The following is a 22,129-nucleotide window of genomic DNA, read 5'->3' as shown; positions in this document are numbered from 1 at the left end:
GCTTCCCCCGTGGAGGGGGCACTTTGAGATGCCAGGACAGCGCCTGGCCTGAGTGCTCTGCACTGAGGAGAGGCCTGCATATGGGTGTGGACATGTTTGTTCTTTTGTATAGTAACTGTTAATAGTCTCCAAAATATGTTCTGTGGAATCTTGAGATGTTAATGTTTCTAAAAAATAAAAAAATAAAAAAATAGCATTCTTCGGTCAAATGCCTTTGGGAAGTCTGCACACCCTAGGTCCCTCTGAATTTCACAGTGCCAAGAGCCCTCTTCCAGGGACAGCTCTGGAAAATCCTGTGGATTTTTTTAACTTTTTCTCAGTTTTGCAACTTATTTGGCCACAGAATTCTTTTCAGAGTAATACCTCTTACTATCTTATGGGATACTGGTTTTTCACAGAATCCCAGATGGAAAAGCCAAACTAGCTGGTGTGGGACATGGGGCCTCTGGGGAGCACCTGGCACTGTCACACAGGAGAGATGACAAGAGGTCACTAAGTCCTTCCTCTGTGCATAGAAGGGCCCAGGCCAGGCTCTTGGGGAGGCTCAAAGATACATCCACCCTGCCTGCCTGTGACCTCAGGCAGTGTGTGCCACAGGGTTGTACAGCCGCTTCAGAGCAGCCACAGCCATGTCGACACATCACAGACAGGTCCTCATTCTCCATTTTAAAGAGTGGGTTACAGTGATCTCTGAGGCCAAGCAGAGAAATGGTTCCCCCCAGAGTTTGAATATATAGAAGGCAGCTGTGGGAGTGAAGTCTGCTTGAATTGGTTATGAAAAACTGTGACTGTAAAATACAAAGGAAAGGAATCTGGTTTAAAGAAATGATTTTAAAATGTAAGTTTCAAGTTGTTTCTGGACTCCAGGTTGCCTAGAATGGTGGCTACATTAGTGTGCCTTTAAAATAGTTCTATGGGTAGAACATTCTAGCTTCCCCTCCCGTTTCTGCTGGTCAAAAGCCCTAAGGTAGAGGTAGGGTGTGCAGAACCCTTGAGGAGCAGCCGTCTTGGCTCCTGAGTGGCCCCACCCTGTCCTGTGGGCCTTGTGGCTGTAAAGACCCATTTCTTTTAAAGTGACTTCTTGGGGGGATGACTTTTGAGAAGGGCACAGCTGGTTCCCTCCCCAGGACCACCGAGATGCTAGTGGCTTGAGGATTTGTTGCCCCATGTCCACCTGGGATCAGATCATTCTGCCATACCCATTTTGGGGACTCACCGATGCTGCAGCCCCCTTAGCCACAGAGAAATGAGCAGACATCCTCCCCACCAGTCCCTGCTTGGCCAAAGGTGCAGCGACCTACACTGCCAGCCCCTCTTCCAAGGGGGAGCCAGGATCTTGTCACAGCCACCCTATCCAGGGACTGCTCACCTGTGTCACACCCACTCAATTAGCAGCCTCTCTGAGGCCTGCCCTTGCAGCTGGATAAGTGCCCAGGGAGCCTGTCTGACCTCCTGCTGCCTCCGAGAATGGCAGTGGCTCGTTGCAGCACAGGCTGGCTCTGAGCCCTCAGCCCTGGTGGCAGGAAGCAGTAGCATGCTCACTGCCCACTGACTGTTGTGTGGGCAGCTGTGCCTTCCAAGTGCCACTCAGGGCCCCTTACCACCAGCGCCAGGCTCTGTCTTTCAACATGTGTCGTCTGCTTTTCCTTGCAAAGTGGTGAAGGACTTTAAAATATACATTTGGCTCTAAGTATGGAATGAGCTGGTCGCAGTCACTCGGCTGGATGAGAGTTTTAAAGAGAGAACCTCATCAGTGTAACTTTTGATCATGAGATGCTCTTTGATAATTACATACTAGAGGCCAGATTTTTCCAACCGAAGGCCCTGCTCCCTCATCTGAACCCCATCTTGCTACAGGCTCAGTAGACGTTTTGTTAAAACGCTTTGAGTCAAACTGCCTGTGTTCCAATTCCAACTCTACCACTTATACACTGCGTGTCTTAGGTGGGTTATTCTCCTCCCTGTGCCTCAGTTTCCTCATCTGTAAAAGGGAATCGTCGTGGTACTGATATTCCTGGGTTGATGTGGAGATTGAAAGACAGCAGGCCCTGTGGGCCGCAGGAACTGGCAGCTGCTTGTGCTGTTACTACAGTTACAGTGAGGGCATGCTTTTCTCTTGAGAACAATGTGCCACACTGCATGGCTTGACACTAAAGAGACACAACAACAGTGTAAGGTCCTGGCGATGTCTTTAGCTGCAAGTGCACACATGCCCACAAGGACAGGGGCTCCCACTGCCTGCAGAGGACAGGCGTCCAGTGGCCCAGCTGGCTGCCCACTGCTGGGCTTTACAAGGGAGCCCAGGGAGTCCCTTAGCTCAGAGCAGAGCCCCGTTGCCCTAGTGCCAGGGCCACAGTCAAACCCAGACACCTGTAGTCTGCAGTGGGGCACAGTGCCAGCTCTCAGTCCAGGGCTGGGTTCTGCATCTCTCAGACTAGTCTGAAGCCAGACTCTGGTCCTCACAAGTGGTATCACCTTGGGCAGTTTACTGAATGTCACTGAGACCGTCGTCCAGCTTTCCCACCTGTTCCCTGGATGATACGGGCACTGCCTCTGCGGGGCGTCTGATGAAAGGAGACGGGTGTGAGCATAAGCTGCAGAGCCTGGACCGGGTGAGGCCTCAGTGCGCAGAGCTCTGGTTGCCGGCCCACTGCCCACAGCCCGCCCAGGGGCAGGGGCCATGTGCTCCTAGAACCACAGAGACAGGTGTGAGACAGCCCCAGGCAGAGCCAGGCAGGAGAGAGGGCTGGCCACTGAAGTGCCAGCCGCCTGCTTGTCCGCCAGCGACCTGTGGGCTTCTTTCTCTGTGTCCCAGTCATTAGAGAGGGAGCGTGTTTCAGCCCTGTGCCCACTGGCTATCACAGACGGGGGAGCCATGTCATGAGGGGACTCTACTCACTTCTTATGGGTTTTTTTAACCCTCACCCGAGGATATGTTTTTTATTGATTTTAGGGAGAGGAAGGGAGAAGGAGAGAGAGAGCCAGCCCTAACACGTACATGTTAACCTATGGGTTGGAACCCTGTCTCTTGCAGTTTCAAGGTAATGGATCCTATAGCCCATCTGAACTTCCCCACTTTTAATCTCGTAACTTTTGGAGTTTCTTCAGAATTTGCTCCTATGTAAGATGAAGAATTATCTAGTAAAATTACATTTTCAACATAAAAAAGAGAGAAACATTGATTGGTTGCCTCCCGTACACATCGTGACTGTGTGCACCCAGACTGGGGATCGAACCCACAACCTGGGGATGTGGCCCTGACCAGGAATCGAACCTTTCACCTTTGGGTGTATAGAACGACATTCCAACTAACTGAGCCACTGGCCAGGGCTGTACCCACCTCTTGATGGTCCATCTGTCTGGGGGGTTCCAGAGGGGACCCTTGGGGGTAGCCTTACTTCAGGGCTGAAGGAAGATGGCATCTCCCTGTGTCTGGACAACAGCAGCATTTATGTGTGTTTAGGGAAGAGAGGCTGGTGGCACAGTGGCCTTGCCTCTGTGCTGCTGTGCTGGCATCTGTCTCGGTCAAGACAGAGACTGAGGGAGCCAGGGGCAGCTGGCGTGGTGTCTGTAGGACCTAGCCCGCACCTGAGAGAGGAATTGCTGGCACCTGGCTGTGCCATGCACCTTGCCAGAGCTGGGGCTGGGCACAGTGGTGAAGAGGCCATTCCGCCTTCCTATATGTAGCGTGAGTAGTCACATAAACAAAGCAACATAAGCGAGCTAGCTTGAGCTGTGATGACGACTCTGACGTTGATAAATGAGGTCTGCGATGGCCTACGGTTTTTCAGGAAGGTGATGGGGTAAGGCCTCTCCAAGGAGCTGACATTTGAGCTGAGATCTGAATGACAAGAATGAGCCAGACACATGGAAACCCATGGGAAGAGCATGTCTGCCAGGTGGGATGTCACCTGAGAGGAGCAAGCCCTGGAGACCCGGGAGGGGCTCAGGGGCTGGGGCAGGGGAGGAGGTGGCTGGGCTGCAGGCAGGCATAGGGGCTGGAGGGCCAGGATGAAGAGCTCACTCTGAGTCAGGGAGGCTCTTAGAGGATGTGCAGAAGCACAGAATGCGGAGGTTTGGCTGTTTGGAGGATCTCTGCTTCTGTGTGGAGAGCAGCCTGCAGGAGAGCAAGGAGCCCAGGGGTCTGCAGAGGTCATGGGCTTAACCTGGTGATGACACGGAGGTGGAGAGAAGCGGAGAAATGGACTGGAACGAGTGGTGAGCAAATGAAAGGCTCCGGACAGGGAAGTATCTGGCCTGGGCCCCTCCAGCATTGTCTGTGGCTCCTCCCACAGAAACAACACACATTTGTACAAACCCCAGCGTGGGTGACCCGGGGGCCAGGCTGACCCTGTGGTCTCAGCGTGGGAAACCAAGGGAGGGACCTGGAGCCCAGGGCTCAGGCCGACCCTGTGGTCTGTGCCCATCCATCATTGGCTGCTCTGGTGGAAAGGGAGCCGGGTCCTGCTGGATCAGAAATGGTGCTGGGGCTGGTTCCTGCATCTCAGCAGTGCTCCTCATCAGAGAGACTCAGGGTTAAAAGACCTTTGGCTTCACACCTTAGCTTCTATTTGTAGCCACCTCTCCTAGAAAGTGCCAGGAGCCCCACAGAAATGAGCTTGTAGAAACCAACCTGTTTGGGGGTAATTGAAACCACCCAATTATCATGAGCTCCTCTGTCGTTGAGCAGCACTCAGCCCCACCCCGGTGATTCGTTAGCCTGTTTCATCTGCCCACCACCCTGCAAAGGGGCTTATTGTTCCCTTTTGCAGATGAGGAAACTGAGGTTTTCAGGCTTATTGGAGCCAGAGAGCTGGGCTGGACTCTGCTGGCCCCAGCACCCACCGAGCCCACCACCCTCCGCCACACAGCAGCGCCACCCCTCACTCACCGCGCGAACGTCGTCAGGTAGGTCCTCATCAAGCTCGCCCTTGACCATCTTCTCAAGGGTGTTGATGGAGATCTCCAGGAGCTTCTCGTGGTGGTGGTTCTCCAGGTCCCGGCACTGAGCCATTGTGCGAGAGTTAAGCAAAGGCCAGGGGTGGAGCGGGTGCCAAGCCCCTGACCCATGGGCTGGTCATTTTCACTAGATAAGAACAGACTCTTAAGGGCCGAAGGGCACACTCCGAGGGGCCAGTGCACCGCTGCCTCCACTGCGACACCCACGTGCGCCTCACCCCCGGGCCATCCTGATGCTCCCAGCCCCATACACAGACCTGGTTATCACTGACCCTTGGTCCCGGGCTCCCCAAGTGTCCCTCCTTTGTCTGCTTCTCTCCATCCCACCACCTCTTGACTTGTCAGTAGACTGAGACCTGGTCTCCTGCTCCAGCCCTTTCTTCCCACAGCAGCAGGAGTGGCTGCAAAGGTGCAGGTGGACAGGACCCATCCCTCCTGTGCTCACAGCTCTCCAGGAGCTTCCCACTCTCTGGTGTGGCCTCGTCTCCTCTTGGACCCAGAACTCTGACTCTTCCTCAGGACCTTCGCATAGGCTGCCTCCTCTGCTTGCTATGTTCTCCTCGCATCTCCACCTGGTCCCGCTGGTGGGCCCTCCCTCAGGGAAGCTGCCGCCCTGGTCTCAGGTTAGCTGCCACTCACTTTCTGCCTCTGTAACTTGTGTTTCCTGTGGGACTACGGGTCCAGGAGGGAGGACCAGGGATTACTTCTGGGGTGGAGCACAGCAGTTTGCCTCACACATGACAGGGCTCTGAGTTCAGGTGGCAGAGGGTTGGTCATGCCCCAAATGTTGTCTTCTGACCCACAGATTTAACCTGCCCAGCTTATTATGAATAATGTGTGAGTCTTCAACTTGGAGGCTATCCCACCCCCTGGGCTTGTCTACCTGCAACACAGAGAGCAGGTGGGGGGACTCTGGGGTGTGGTCTGCCTTTGAGTGTCACTCATTTGAGAACAAACCTTCCAGGATTTCTACTGCAAACAAAGCCCCCCCCCCCCCCGAGCAACCCTACAGGGGTTACTGGGACAAGGCTGCCACTATTCTGAGGGTGGGAAAACTCCCTCAGACCCAGGGGACATTCTTTGAACACCCCAAGTGGTTGCCCAATCTCCATCCTTTGAAGGTGAGCTTTTTTCCTTGGTGAAAATCTGGAGGTTTCGCATTCCTCTAATTTCAAAGGTGGAGATTCCCACTCAATAGGCTCCTCTTGATGGAGGGACAGATCTTTCTGGTAGAAAGGGAAGTGTTGGCTTTTTACTCTCTGACATGTTTAGGCCCTGGGGGCAGTAGGGGGCGGGCATTTGACTCCACGAGTGGTCACCTGGAAGGGATCCTTGCATCCTGTCCAGCTTGTGATGGAGCTTCACCCTTCCCTGCCTTTTGTTAAACATGCAGGCACCTTGTCCCGAGGCCCTGGAGGCAGGGGGAGCGGTGTTGTTGCAGGATAACACTATGGCCCAGTAGCGCCTCCCCAGGGAAGTTCACAGGGGAAAGGATATAGGCTTTGGACGTTTTCAATAAAGAGCCCTACCAAGTCGATGATGTTCCTTTCAAACATGTTTATAGTCTCCTAGAAATGGTAAAGAGCACAGTTATCATGAACTTGACTGGCCAAGCCTCAGAGCAAAAGGCACTCCTTAGAACTCAGCCTTAGCTGGCACTGCCTCTAAGCACAGGCCTTCAGGATAAAGACAAGCCACCTTGGCCTTCTTGGTGATGAACTGACTCTACTTCTCCCTCCTGATCTCTGTCCCATCCCACAGCATCACTCTTGGCCATTTCAATTCACTCACCACCCTTGAATGTTTAATGTGATGCCTTCTCCAGGCCTTTGCCTAGTCCCTCTGCCAGGAACATCTGTCCTGGTCTTAAGCCCCCCCCAACACACACACACACACATACACAGAGCTACTCTCCTTCCTTTGGGCCTCTCAGTGGCATCCTCCAGTCTAGCACCTCCAGAAAATAGGCAGGGAGTAAGAGCCAGACTGCCTGGGTCAGCATCCGGGCTCCACCACTGTGTGTAACTCTGGAAATATCATTTTACCTCCCTGGGCCTCAACTTCCTCAACTATGAAATGGGTTTCTTTTGTGGTACCTGTCTCATGGAGTTGTAGTGAAGCTTAAATAGGTCACTTCACACAAAATGCTTTGCAAGGTGCCTGGCAGAGAGGAAACCCTCAGTAATCCTGGCTGTACCCCGACCACCAATGCCCTGAGGGAACCCCTGCACTGCTGCACCCAGTGCTCAGCAAGGCACCCCAGGCCCACACAGGACTTCATGTTGATTGAGGGGACTCTGGAAGCCCCCAATCCACCACAGCCTCCAGGGCTGCACAGTGGGCTGGGGGTGCAGGGAGTGGGTGCAGGGAGTCTAACGTGAGCCTGGGGACCGTCTGCAGGCCGAGCCAAGGGTACATACCCCAACTGTGTGTAAACACTGTTGCAATGAATAAAAATAGGGTCACTAAAAAGCATGACAGCAGTTACAGCCCTTTGACCACTGTGCACAAGTATGATAATACTGCTGGCTGGACTGTGCGTAGGTCCGGGGAGTGCTGGTATGTTGGGAGCTGCTGCCTAAGCTTCCCTGAGGCTCAGGGGCTGCCTTCTGCTGGAGCAGCCCACAGCCGGCAGCGTCCACTCTGCGATGTGAGGGGACATCTCCTGGGTCTGATGTGCCACCTGACAGGTGAGGAATTGGTCGGAGGCTACCTCTTGGCCCAGCCATGGCAGCATGCATGTGGTTCGATTCATCATGGCCCTTCGGACTCCCAAGCTGCCATGGGGACACACCAGCAGGCCACCAAGGAATTTTCCATAGCAGCACTTTTCATTTCCATGACTTCTGCTGAATTTCAGGCTCCTTGCATCACCAGCATTGCAGGCTGAGATGCAGAGGAGCCTTTGTTTCATCCCTGAAAGGGGGACCAGCTTGTTTTTGGAGCACACGGTCAGCTCCTTGGGTCTAATGAAAACCCTCTCCCCGCCGAGGCTCTGGGCCCTTCCAGGGTGGGTGGGGGGCATTCCAAAGGAATGAGCTCGCCTCTTATGCTGCAGGAGAGTCGCTTGCAATGTAAGTGACTGAAATGTATTAAAAGCAAACACAGGACTGATGCGCAGGAAGCGTAGGTCTGATGCAGCTGTGCCGACCTTCTAGGGGCGGAGCGCCAGGGGGGCTCCAGCTGGAGGGGGGTTTGCAGCTGCGTCACCAGGTTCTTTCAGATGAGCCTGTCGGTGCCCCCCCCCCCCGCGTCTGTGGCAGGGCCCAGCCTCACCTCCAGCTGCTCTACCAGCTGCATCTCCAGTGTCATGAGCACATTGGACAGCTCAGTGATGTCCTCACTGTATTCCACTATCTTCACCTCCATGCTGGCCAGGTCGGACTCCTCTCGGATGGCGCTCAGGCTCTGGAAACAGGAGCCTGTGCTTTAGGAGCTACAGCCACGTGTAATTAATGACAGACAGCAGTTGGGTATTGTGGGTAAGAGCTGGGCTCTGGGTTTGGGCTGCTCAAGCTCAGGAGGCAGCTGTGCCGCCTGCCAGCTCTGTGCCCGTGTAGAAGCTGGTTGCCCTCTCCAGGCCTCGAGGCGGTTGGAGCAGATGCTAGCACTGGCTGGCAAGTGCTTCACCCTCACCAGCTCGGGTTCTTGTCACAGGTGGCTGGGCTGGCTGGTAGGAGCAATGGCTTCAGAGCCAGGTGGACTGAATTTGAGTCCTCTCCAGTCACTTATTAGCAGTATGACCTTGAATGAGTCCTTTCCATTCTCTAAGCTTCAGTTTCCTCACGTAAAGGGGGAGAGAACCTGTGCTTCACAAGTCCCGGGGGTCAGGCAGGGTACGTGAGGTCTTGGCTCACATTGGGGGCTCGGCTAATGAAGACTCCAGTAAAAGGCTACAGCAGACAGGTAGGGAGAGACTTGGGAAACATAAAGACAGGTCCAGTCTGAGGAAACCAGTCAGACCCACACAGAACTCCAGCGAGCAAGTAGAGGCTAGTATGTAGCAAACTGAGTAGACCATGGGAAAGGGAGGTGCTCGTGGGCCGGAGGGCACCCTGGGTCCGAGCACAGTACTGAACACCAGCCGCTCACTAACAAAAGGCCTGGAAACTTGGCCACCAGGAACTATGTCAACTTGTTTCTGTTGATATTTAGTATTAGTTGTGAAGGAAGAGTAACCGGTGATTTGGGGGTGAATGACCTTTATAATAATGGCTACTCCATCTGGAGAAATTAATCAGGTTCAATTCCTATCTCGAGCCTTCCATGAAAAGAAATTCCTGACAGAGCAAAGATTTAAATGTACTAGAAAAAATGGAGGATTTTAAATAAGTAATCTCAGAGTGGAGAAGTCCTTTCTAAGTATAAACAGGAGAAAAGATTGGTAAAGTCTATCACATAAAAGATTTAAATATTCTGAATGTAAATGCACCATATACAAAAATGATAAGATAGACAAGCTAGGAAAACGCTGGTAACTTATTTCACTGACACAGGGCTAATTTCTTAATCTATAGAGTGCTCCTACAAAGTAATACTTTTTAAAAAGGAAAGGTAGAAATTGAGAGAGACACCGTATAGAAAACTGGGCATAGTATTATGAGAATAGTTCACAAATAAGAAATACAAATGTTTGCAGAAGATGTGATGTTCACTTCCACTTAAAAGAAAATAAACATACAATCCAAGGGGAACAGATTAGCAACGATGCGCTTGCCAACTCCGGCCTGGCACGGGAGTAGGCGGGCTGCAGAAGGTGCAGCCTTTGTAGGGTGCAGCTGGGCAATAACTAGTAAGAGGAGCAATGCATAGGCCATCTCCAGGACTTCATCCTAAAGATCACACTTCCACCAAGTTATTCATGACAATACTGTTTGAAAGAGCAAGAGATTAGGAAAAACCTAATTGTACATCAACAGGGACTGGCTTAATAAATTGTGGCTCATGCACGCAATGAAATATTTTATAACTATTAAAAACATAAAGCAACTCAAGTTTTAGAAGGCTCTCTAAGCTGCACAGATAAAATAGCAAAGTGTAGAACAGTGCATGCTACATTTTCATCACACACATATGTACATGCACACACATGCATGCACACGCACACAGAGAGCACACACATGAACACATACACACAGACGTGCGCATGGCACAAACAAATGACGTGCACACACATGCACACACATGCACGTAGCAAGCACAGGCGTGCACATGGCACACACACAAATGGCACACACGTACACACGCAGGTTGAAAACAGGCTGACTGTACTTCCCTGCACATTTTTCATCCGGTGCCTGTGCTATGCTTGCGTTACCTATCCATTGCCAGTCACCGCCTAGCCACTATAGAGAGACTATGGCTACACATAGACTGTCTGTCATGTACGGCTCTGTTCCACCTCACTGGTCCCCATTGAGGTTCTGTGGGGTGGTTGTCTCCGTTTCGCTAATGAGGAAATGGAGGCCAGGAGAGGGTCACCAGTGAGGGATCCACCTGAGTAGCCCCTCTGCTGGGCAGCCCTGTCTAGTGCGGGCAGGGGGAGGAGTGCAGGACAAGCTCACAGGAGTGGCCTCTGAAGGGAGTGAACTGGGGCCTTAGGCCTGTGGAGTCTGTGAGCTTCCAAGACAGTGGGCTCAACTTGGCCAAGCACTGGAGGCACCCGGGAGTGCTGAAAAACACCAGTGCCAGGTGCATCCCTGGGAGGCACTGTGTGTTGTCAGGTCCCCGTGAACTTTGCCGTGTAGGCTGGACGAGCAGCTCTGCTCCAGGCTCTAGGAAAGGAGTGCTCAGGTTAGCTTATCTGAGGCAGCCAGTGAGGGTGCCACCACTCAGACCAGTGCCTGGAGCAGAGGGAGCTAGCCTGCTCTGAGGGCTGAGCTGAGGAACAGCACGCTAGGAAGTGGGACTTGGTGCAGCGGGAGGGTGGCATCGGCACAGCCTGGCTCAAGGTCTGCTTCTCCAGGGGGATCTGTTGACAAGGGGGCCGGGCCCCGGCCTGGGGCTTCAGGAGGGCTCCACCTGAGCAGCCCCCCACTGGGTACCACAGTCTAATGGGGGGGTGGGAGGATGGCTACAGGGATCAGATAAGAAATGTCAGGGAGCATGTTCCGGGCAGGGCCTGGGGACCGGGAGATTCAGCCTGTCCAGAGGGGACAACTGCCGCTCTGGTCCTGATGACAACTGCCTCCAGGGAAGCGGGCAATCACAGCCTTTCTGTGAAATCCTCCTATTTTTAATGTCAGCAGGATATTCAAAATGTTTTAAAACCCTCTGCAGACCAAACAAAATACTGATGTGAGCCGATTGTGCCCCTCTGGCGGCCCCCGCCCTGCCTCGCGGTCCGCTGGCGAGGCTGAGGCAGGGGTGGGAGCGGCGGGCGTGGGAGGGCGCGAAGCGCACTGGAGCCTGTGGCCAGCCCCATCACCTCAGCGCGCCTGGCCTGGCCGGGCGAGTCTGCTCTACTGGGACAGTCCTCGAGCGGGAGTGGTCGCGTGGCTCCTCGGGCCCCCGGAGCGGCGAGTGCTCACATACTTGGTGTGTGCGAACAGGTGTTCGAGGGAATGAAGGCCCAGGCCTTCCTAGAGTCTCAGCAGGTCTATGACTTAAAGCAGGCTAGGAATTGGTCTTTAAAAGTAATGCTAACTGAAGAAACAATCCCCACCAAGGACACGTGGCCTCTGCTTGGCTTGGCTGAGTGGCCCGGGGCGGGCTGGTCCTGCATGCCCGGGTCTCTGCTTGGGGTCCCTCCCTGGGTGAAACACTTTTCTTCCTCCACCATCCCTGGATACCTCTTCTTTGTCCCATAAGCCTCAGTCTGAGTCAAGGTGCCCCTGGAAACCCCCAAGGCTTCCCGGCTTCCCTCCAGACTAGAGCTGACCTTTCTGGAGGAGGGAGGGCCTGGGTCTGCACCCCTCAGCAGATGGGAGCTCTCTGAGGGCAGGAGCCACATCCAGCATGGCTCTGGCTCCCAGCACTGGGCAGAGCGGGGCCCAGGCATGTCTGCTAGATGAATGAGTGAATGAAAGAGAAGTAGTAGTCACCACCGTAATGGTAATAGTGACACCATTCAATAGTGATGAGGACATTGCCTTGACCCCCAGGGATGTGTTAGGTGGAGGAGACCCACAGGCTCCACGCTCAGCTCAGCTGTGTTAGGTGGAGGAGCTGTGGCTGGTGGTGCCTGTGGAGGGCAGAACCTTGGTTCAGCCCCTGAGCTGTGTGAGCTCTGGCCAACAGGGACAAGGACCACAGGCCTCACCATGGGCCTCAGGAGTAGACAAAGGGACAGGGCTGCAGCCCCTCTGGTGGGGCAGGAGGCAGAGAGGGCTGAGGAGGGCAGGGCCTACCAGCAAGTGCTTCTCCTCAAACTTGGCAATCCTCTGTTTGCCCTGCTCCTGGTTTTCCTGGATAGCCTCGTGGACACATTCCTTGAAGGTGTGAAGCTCCGCTTTCCGCTTTTCCTGCTGCTTCAGTCCATACTCGAAAATGTTCAGGCAGATGATGACAAATTTGTCCTTGTAGGTTAGTGGCTGTTAAGGAAGCTTGAGGCTCTCGGGTGCCCTGGGTGGTAGTGATGGGTTCCTCGCAGAGCAGGCAATTGAACTCTAGAGGATAAGAGGCACCTACACCCTCAGCCTGAGGGATCCAGGGACACGACCTATGTGAGGGAAGGAGGCAGGGGCCACAGGAGGAGACTACAGAGCAGAGGGGAGACCTGCTAAGACAGGCCCCCAGAACAGACTCCTGGGGGACCTGGAGGGGCCAGAGGGGGGCTGGGTGTCCAGGGGAGCCAGCCCGACTTGACGTGTGTTTTTGTCTCTCTTGTGTTGTCTAGAGGGCACCTTTGTTGAGGGCCTGTCTTCAGGTGCTGCAGGTGCACTGAGGGAAATTGCGGAGGTAGGGGGACCACGGGCTGGAAGCAGGGAGATCCAGGTTCAAGTCCAGGTTCTGCTGTGCTTCACCCTGGCAAGCTCCTTTCCGTCTCTGGGCCTTGGGTTCCTCACCAGCATATGAGGGCACAGCAGAGTTCACTGTATGGAGTCCTTGGGAGGACCTGAGGTCTGGCAGGTGCTACAGCCTGGATGCAAGCCCAGGTCATCCAGCAGGCAGGTGGCAGAGCCCGGAGGGAGCCTGTCTGTTCCACCCAGAGCCCTACTCTTCCCACCTGCTCAGCCCCACACCTGACTGTCCCCCGCCCCACTCTTTTCAGAATGTTGGGTTTTTAAAAGTGAGCTTTTTCCTATTCAGATGTGGTAGTTCCACAACCCACACTGTGACCCGGTGCTTTGTCTCAGCACTCTCAGGCAGGAACCCCTCAATTCCATCTGGAGTCCCTCAGCTTAGAGTGTAAGCTGACTGATTGACCATCCCAGTCATGGCTTTAATGACAAGTGCTGGCCACAACCTGTGGGCTCCGGCCAACTGGGGAAAGAGTTCAGGCTTTTAGTTCCACAGAGCAGGGTTTGAATCCCAGCATAACTGTGTGACCCTGGACAAGCCAGCCTCTCCAAGGTGAGCCTCCCCAGCTATAAAGTGTGATTATATAGCGGCACCCATTTAGTGGGGTGGTTGAGAAAATTATAAATACTGTGTGCAAAGCACACAGCAGGGACCAGTGAACACGGCTATGGAGGACTGGTGCCCTGAAGCACACTTCAGTCCAATTTTCATCTGACCACCTAGCCTGTCAGGCACACAGGCCTGGGCCATGCTGAGCAGACCTTCAGTGTCCCCAAAACCCAGACAGCATTCCCGGGCTGCTCAGCTGGCCTGGCTCTGCATTGCCTCTTGGGTGCATTGCTCTGAAGTGGATGTTTTACCTCCCAGGGTCTCAAAGAGAGCTTGGGAAATGGAGCCCAGAGTGGGAAGGGACTTGCCCCAGGTAGGCTGGTGTCACAGGGCCCAGGCTCTGCCAGCGGAGGCAGCTGTGAACTTGAGAGGATATGCATCGAGGAGCTCGCCGACACCGTGCAGGTAGGCCAGCTTGTTGCCCTCCACGTCCTCGGCATACATGCTGTCAAACAGGAAGGAGCCGTTCAGGTACTCCACGAACGCAGCCTGTGGTCAGAAGCACAGCCGGGATCAGGGCCTGACTTGCTGCCCAGGCCTGCACCCGGGCTCTGGGTTGCTGGACCCTGGGCCTTCTGAGGGGGAAAGGGCATGCTGGGGCCTGGCACCTGTGGAGGTTCAGAGGCAAAACACTGCCAGCTGCACATGGCTTGCTCTGGCTGGAGGGAGGGTGGCGACAGTGGGGAAGAATGAGGGAGGGGCTCAGTTGTGAACTTCCCTGACTGCCCGGAGGAACTGCCTAGGGGTTTCAAGAAAAGGCCCTGCTCAGCAGACGGTCCTGGCACCATCTCCCAGCCTCGTGGAGGAGGGTGGGGTTTGCATTGAGGTGGTGCTGGGCCGGGGGCAGGTGGTGGGCAGAGCAAGGCAGGGACAGGGCACAGGCCTGTGATGGAGCACGCTTCACACACTTCATCAGAGCTAGGCCGTTGCTGCACAACATCTGTTTCCAATCAGAGGGCAGGTTTTTGGGGGCCTGGGCCCCACTGGCCTTTGTTGAACCTGACTGATGTCCTGTGGCCAGCATCCTGGAGCCAGGGCGGGGGCGAGGAGGGGGCTCCCGGGCCGAGTGTACCTTGTGTTCCTCCAGCTCCTCGCGTCGGGCCCGCTCCTCCTCCAGCCGGGCCTGAATCAGGTGCTCCCGGTGCTTCAGCTCGTCGATGCTGTACTGGTGCTTAATCTCCGCCAGCCCTTTCTGACGGGGAACAGAGCGGCACTGTTACCAGAGCGACCTTGGCCTCTGCCATCCTGAGGTGTCCCAAGTGTGCGCAGGGGTGTGAATGAGAATGGTTTATTGCCTCATGGCCCTGAGACAGGTTAGTAAGAACCTAGGAAAATTCTCTGGCAAGTGGAATGAGGAAACTGAGGCGAATGTATGAACAAACGGCCAGAAGAGCTGAGCAATTAACAGCTAGCTGATAAGTCACAAGACCCTACCCCTCCCAAACCTAAGGTACCTAGGAGCAGGTGGTCTAAACCCACCCCCCCAACCAAAGACACTTGAGAGCAGATGGTCTAAACCCACCCCCCTAACCAAAGACACCTGAGAGCAGGTGGCCTAACCCCCCTCAACCAAAGACACCTGAGAGCAGGTGGCCTAAACCCATGGCCCCTAACCAAAGACACCCCCTCAACCACCCCTGCCACACTGGACAGGTGCTGCTCCCCACAGGAGATCCACTAGCCGCATCCCCTTGACTGCCAGTGGCCCCGCACTGCAGAGCGTGCGTCCTGCAGAGGAGTCAGCTGGCTGTGGCCAGCTTGGGCCCTCGGTGCTTGCAGACACTCGGTGCAGGCTCTCGAGGAGGGAGAGACTGAGCTGTGTGGCTCTAGGGAGGGGTGACCTTTCCCTCGCAGGCACCACCAGCACCACTGTTTCTGTGCAGAGCCCTCCCTTCACATGGCCAAATCTTGGTCTCTTCGGGCCTGATGAACTCTGCTGGCCCCACCCTGATGACTCCGAGGCCCCGCCCTACCACAAAGGTCAGCGGGCACCTGGCGGGTGGCAGCTAGCCTTGGTACACCCAGAGACTTTTGCTGAGTGCCCTTAGTTCCAGCACTGGTTCCAAGTTTGAATCTGTTTGAATCTAGACAACACCACTCTCCCCTACCTAGTGACTCACCGAGAACCTACCTCACACATCTCATGTATGGCCCAAGGCTCTTCCTGCGACTGAGCCTCACAGGCAGCCAACAAGCAGAGGTGGATCTCGAGGTGCCTTGGATCTTTTGCTGACCAGCTCCCGGGCTTGGTGCTGGTGGAAGCTGACCTTGGTGCAAAGCTTGGATCCTCCCACATACACCAGGATCCAGTAGAGGAGCCACAAACTGTGGATTCCTTTGTAGCTCCAAACAGGTAGCTCAGAACCAATCACAGGCAGCACCTGACATTGATCTGCACCAGAGTCCCTCCAAGAGGCCCCAAAACCAACAACCCTGGTGGTAGGATTCGGACCACATCAAAGCACAACTCAATTAGCTTCATAAGTGGCACACCCAAAGAGAGATCTTGGCAGGCACCATACCCTGCTGGGAAGAATTCGACTTCATGGGGTCAGCCCCCCATAGCAGCCCGTACGCTGAGGTCGGGGTTAACCCTCATAGTCAGCCAGCCCAAGAGTCAACCCCACCAAGGGACAAGCCAACAGCAATCAAGACTCAACTACAAAAGGAAAGCTCACATAACCCACCAAAGAAACATTCCTGGAGCAGCCAGCTCAGGTGGCCAGGGAGACTGGGGCACTGAGTCCCACAGGACACCTACTACATAAGGCCCCCACACCAAGACTGAGAGGCACAGCAGATCTGCCTAACACACAGAAGCAACTACAGAGAGGCAGCCAACATGAGGAAACAAAAAAACAGGCCCCAAGTGAAAGCTCAGGAGAAACCCCCGAATGGCTGTGCGGGGCCGGGGGGCAGTGCGTGGAAAGAACCTGGCCACCTGAGCAAGCACTACGCTGACCAAGAGGGTACTGCTGGAATCGCTCGGCAGCCAGGTAAAAGGAGTGGGGACGAGGAGCTGCCCTTTCTCTCTGCATCAGTGTCCCTTTCCATGAAACCAGGGGCCCTGAAGACGGTCTCGCGGAGCTGGGAGACCGGGAGGGAGACACTTGCCATGTTGTCATCGATACGCCGGGAGTCCAGGTACACGAGGTCAGGAAGGTAGGCCCAGACGAACATCTTGTAATCCTCTGCCTCGGCAATGGGGTTCCCAGAGAGGCTGAGTGCTCGCAGGTCCTTGAACTGCCGCAGGTAGACGATCTGGGGAGAAGGGAGGAGAAGATCCATTTTCTTGGCTGCCGCAGAGCTGAAACACCCCCGGCGGTCTCTCTCTGTGGCACTCCGCCACAGTCTGCAGCCTGGCCACACACTCTGGCACTGCGTGGTGACAGACGAGGAGACGCTAGGGCTCCAGGCTGAACAGCAGAACCGAGGCCTTCGGCCAGGCCTGGGCTTTCCAAAAAATCAGCAGACCTGGGTCCAAATGCTAGTTATGGGAAAAGTTACCTAATATCTGTGAGCCACAATTTCCTCATCTGTAAAATGGGTGTGAGGATGTTATGTGTTATATGTGTTGTAAGGATGAAATGAAATATAAGCTATGAAATGCATGTAGAAGAGTGTCTGACACCTACTCAACAAAGGGTAATAGTGTTATCATTATTATTGGTCACTCAGAAGAGGTGTGCCTTCTTAGATTGTAAAGCCCTGTGGGAAAGACCCAAATCTCTTAAATTACATGGAACCCAATTTATAGTTAAACTTGAATTAACTGGGTAACAGCTGGTGGAACATTCCACTGCTGTTTATTTTTCCTATACTCTATTTTTATTAAAATGGGGAAAAGTCAACCACATAGTACAGGCACCTCATTTCATTGCGCTATGCTTTATTGTACTTTGCAGATATTGCATTTTTCACAAATTGAAAGTTTGTGGCAACCCTGCAAGTCTATTGGCACCATTTTCCCAGCAGCATTTGCTCACTTTGTGTCTCTGTGTCACATTTTGGTAATTCTCACAATATTTCAAATTTTATTACTATTATTGTTGTTGTTGTTGTTATATTTGCTATGATGGTCTATAACCAGTGATCTTTACTGTTACTATTGTAATTGCTCTGGGGTGCCACAAACCACACACATAATACAGTGACCTTAATAGATGAAGGAGGTGTCTGTTCTCACTGTTCCACCAACTGGCCATTCCCCATCTCTCTCCCTCTCCTAGGGCCTCCCTATTCCCTGAGACACAACAATACTGAAATTAGGCCAATTAATAACCCTGTAATCACCTCTTAGTGTTCAAGTGAAAGAAAGTCTCACTTTATTTTTTTTTAAATATATCTTTATTGATTTCAGAGAGAGGAAAGGAGAGGGAGAGAGAGAGAGAAACATCAATGATGAGAGAGTTATTGATCAGCTGTCTAGCCCACAACCCGGGCATGTGCCCTGACTGGGAATCAAACCCCTGATTGCCTGGATCCAAGGTAGACTCTCAACTGCTGAGCCACGCCTGGCTGGGCAGAAAGTCTCACTTTAAATCAAAAGTTAGAAATGATTAGCTTAGTGAGGAAGGCAAAGGAAACGTTCTTGAGGGAAATTAAAAGTGCTGCTCCAGTGAACACATGAATGATATGAAAGCGAAACAGCCTTATTGCTGATACGGAGAAAGTTTTGGTGGTCTGAATAGAAGATCAAACCAGCCGCAACATTCCCTTAAGCCAAAGCCTAATCCAGAGCAAAGTTTTTACTCTCTTCAATCCTATTAAGGCTGAGAGGTGAGGAAGCTGCAGAAGGAAAGTTGGAAGCTAGCAGAGGTCAGTTCACGAGGTTTGAAGAAAGAAGCCATCTCCATAACATAGAAGGGCAAGCTGAGCAGCAAGTGCTCATGTAGAAGATGTGCCAGGTTATCCAGAAGATCTAGCTAAGATGATTAATGAAGGTGGCTGCACTCAACAACATATTCCAATGTAGACAAAGAAGCCTTATATTGGAAGAAGATGCCATCTAGGACTTTCATAACCAGAGAGAAGTCAGTGCCTGGCTTCAAGGGACAGGCTGACTCTCTAGTTAGGGGCTAATGCAGCTGGTGACTTTAAGTTGAAGCCAGTGCTCGTTTTCCATTCCAAAAATCCTAGGGCCCTTAAGAATTATGCTAAACCTACTCTGCCTGTAATGGAACAACAAAGCCTAGATGACAGCACATCTGTTTACAACATGGTTTACTGAATCTTTTAAGCCCACTGTTGAGACCTACTGCTCAGAAAAAAAGACTCCTTTCAAAATATTATTGCTCACTGACAAGGCACCTGGTCCCCCAAGAGCTCTCATGGAGATGTACCATGAGATTAGTGTTGTTTCCATGACTGCTAACACAGCACTCAGCCCTTGGATCAGGAAGTAATTTTGACTTTCAAGCCTTATTATTTAAGAAATACATTTTGTAAAGCTATAGCTGCCATAGATGGTGATTCCTCTGATAAACCTGGACAAAGTGAAAACCTTTGGAGACCTTTGGAAAGGACTCACCATTCTAGATGCATTAAGAACATTTGTGATGCATGGGAAGACGCCAAAATTATCAACTTAGCAGGAGTTTGGGAGGTGATCCCAGCCCTCATGGATGACTCTGAGGGGTTCAAGACTTCAGTGGAGGAAGTAACTGCACATGTGGTGGAAACAGCAAGAGGACGAGAATTAGAAGTGGAGCCTGAAGACGTGGCTGAATTGCTGCCATCTCATGATAAAACTTTAACGGACTTATTTAAAGGAGTTGCTTCTTGTGGATGAGCAAAGAAGATGGTTTCTTGAGATGGAATCTACTCTTGGTGAAGATGCTGTGGAGATTGTACAAATGATAACAAAGGATTTAGAACATCACATAAACTTGGCTGATAGCAGTATCAGGGTTTGAGAGGACTGACTCCAGTTTTGAAAGAAGTTCTGCTGTGGGCAAAATGCTATCAGATAGCATTTCATGCTACAGAGAAATTCTTTGTGAAGGGAAGAGTCAGTCAATGCAGCAAACTTCATTGTTGTCTTATTTTAAGAAAGTGCCACAGCCACCCCAACCTTCAGTCACAGCCATCAACATTGAGGCAACACCCTCCACCAGCGGAAAGATTACGACTCACTGAAGGCTCAGGTGATGGTTAGCATTTTTTAGCAATAAAGTAGTCTTTTATTGTGAAACTTTTTTTTTTTTTAAATGTCTTTACTGATTTCAGAGAGAGGAAGGGAGAGGGAGAGAGAGATAGAAACATCAATGATGAGAGAGTCATTGATCGGCTGCCTCCTGCACGCCCCACCCTGGGGATCGAGCCCAAAACCTGGGCATGTGCCCTGACCGGGAATCGAACTCAGATTTCCTGGATCATAGGTCGATGCTCAACCGCTGAGCCAAGCCAGTTGGGCTATAGTGAAACTTTTAAAATTAAGTATATTGGGGTAACTTTGGTTAATAATCTATAAATTTCAGGTGTACAACTTTATAATACAATATCTGTATAGTCTATTGTATGCTCACCACCAGAAGACTAGTCTCCTGTCACTAAATATATATTTGACTCGCTTTACCCTTTCACTCTTCCCCCACTCTCCTTCTCCGCTGGTAACTACCATTCTGTTTATTGTCTGTATCTATGAGTTTGTTGAGTAAAGTATTTTTAATTAAGGTATGTACACTGCTTTTAGACATAATGCTATTGCACACTTAATGGACTATTAAGATTACTTATCGTGAACATAACTTTTACATGTACTGGGAAACCAAAGTTCGCATGGCTCACTTATTTGATGCTGCCTTTATTGGGGTAGTCTGGAACTGAGCCCACACTATCTCCAAGGGGTGCCTGTATTTCATTTGATAGCATCTTCTGAATACCTAGACACTGTACTGCGCAAAAGATAGAAAAGAAATCTAGGATATGTTTTTCTGAAGGAATTTCTTTCAGTCATTTATGTATTCATTCAACAAACGCACCGACCAGGCCTCAGGCACATGCCAAGCATTGTGGAGTCAGGGGGAACAAAGCTCTCATGATCCCGCCCTTACAGTAGGAGCTTATATTCTACAGGCCGGGGACAAGAGTGTTTTTTAAAGTAAATAAGATAATTACATTTTTGGCTAAGTACTATAAAAACATAAAGATGGGCCATGAAGGAAATTATAGGGAGTCCTTTTTCTGTTAGGGAACTGAGAGGTCTCTGAGACCTACGGAAGCTGGTCACACAAGAGCAGAGCAGAGCAGCTTGCTGGCAGCAAGAGCAACGCGGCAGGACGGGGGGGGGGGGGGGGGGGGGGGGGGGGGGGACCTGGCCTGGACCAGGAGGAGGCAGGGCCAAGGCTGCTGCAGCTCCGCAGGGGAGGCCCTGGGGCGGGACCTGAGGCGAGACTGGAAACAAGGTCAGGGCTGATTCATGTAAGGCTTGGGTCAAAATTGCAGTCAAGAATTCGGATTTTGTTCTAAGAACAATGGAAGACTTTGAAGTTTTAAGTGTCTGTGGGGTGGGGAGACAGGATGTGACTTAATTTTTAAGAGATCTCCCAGTGAAATTCCGTTTTTCATCTTTTAGATGGTTAGAGAGAGAATGGTTTGATAACAAGGGGTATTGTGGGAGGAAACAGGCCTTCTCATGATTGCTGCTGGGTTTGTAAATAGTTTCATTTCTCTAGATAACATTTTGGAAAGATGCATCAACATAAAAAATGAGCATGCCCCAGACCCAGCAATTTCGCTTCCGGGAATTCGTCTCGCACTGGACTCATCCAGGTGCAAAGTAAGCCCTGATCAAGAACATCATGACAGCCTGTGTGCAATGGCACAAGGTTGGACACAACGGCAGTGTCCACGGATGGGGGACTGCAAAGTATATCATGCTGTGTCCAAGTGATGGAATGGTCCAGCAGCGGGGGAGCTGATGACTCGGCAGGAGAGATGACTGGAGGCAGGGGCTTGGAGATGTGACAGTCATGTAGAAGAACGTTTAAACAAGACGCCTGGAAAGACACTTGCAACTTGAAGTAGCTGTGGCCTCTAGAAAGGAAAGCATGGACTGAGGCCGGGAGGGAAAGGGGATCTTCCCTGTGTGCCCTGAATCCTGCTGAAACATCTGCTTGTTTTTAATGCAATAAGCAGTATTAAAATTAGCCTAGAGCCCGGCCGGGCGTGGCTCAGTGGTTGAGCATTGACCTAGGATCCAGGAGACAGGGGTTCGATTCCCGGTCAGGGCACATGCCCGGGTTGCAGGCTGGGCAGCCGATCAATGACTCTCTCATCATTGATGTTTCTATCTCTCTCTCCCCCCCTCCTTTCCTTTCTCCGAAATCAATAAAGATATATTTAAAAAAAAAATTAGCCTAGTAAATAAATAAATAACAAGAAAGTGTATAATTAGATGTCAGATGCATAGTATATAGATAGGGGCTAAAATCGTAGATGCTCAGGGGATGCAGGTTAGAATTCAGGACTCTCTGGGTCAAATCTCCAAAGGGGCTGGCTCCGTATTAGGTAAAGAGGATGCGGGGACCCCAGAGTCTCTGGGGTGTGGCCAGGCCTCCAGAATAATGAGGCCCAGGCCCAGATAGCTCAGGGCTCC

The 22,129-nt window shown here is 52.2% G+C and overlaps 1 protein-coding gene across 2 annotated transcripts in view; it reads right to left on the bottom strand.

Annotated features, from left to right (window-relative positions):
• Window positions 1-22,129, bottom strand: part of DRC3 (dynein regulatory complex subunit 3) — a 33,412-nt gene that overhangs the window by 1,426 nt on the left and 9,857 nt on the right. The window contains exons 4-10 of one of the 2 annotated variants that reach the window (XM_087825780.1): window positions 16,641-16,791; window positions 14,603-14,718; window positions 13,907-14,019; window positions 12,309-12,483; window positions 8,236-8,367; window positions 6,457-6,527; window positions 4,892-5,015 (exon numbers count right to left, since the gene is read on the bottom strand). In XM_087825780.1, coding sequence (XP_087681906.1) covers window positions 4,892-5,015; window positions 6,457-6,527; window positions 8,236-8,367; window positions 12,309-12,483; window positions 13,907-14,019; window positions 14,603-14,718; window positions 16,641-16,791 — 882 coding nt within the window. Of the gene's footprint in view, window positions 1-4,891; window positions 5,016-6,456; window positions 6,528-8,235; window positions 8,368-12,308; window positions 12,488-13,906; window positions 14,020-14,602; window positions 14,719-16,640; window positions 16,792-22,129 lie in introns of both variants that reach the window. The other variant, XM_016196494.2, reaches the window with a different exon arrangement.

This window comes from Miniopterus natalensis, chromosome 17 (assembly GCF_054644295.1).
Source record: "Miniopterus natalensis isolate mMinNat1 chromosome 17, mMinNat1.hap1, whole genome shotgun sequence".
NCBI classification, from domain to species: domain Eukaryota; kingdom Metazoa; phylum Chordata; class Mammalia; order Chiroptera; family Miniopteridae; genus Miniopterus; species Miniopterus natalensis.
This window is presented reverse-complemented; position numbering and strand designations above follow the sequence as displayed.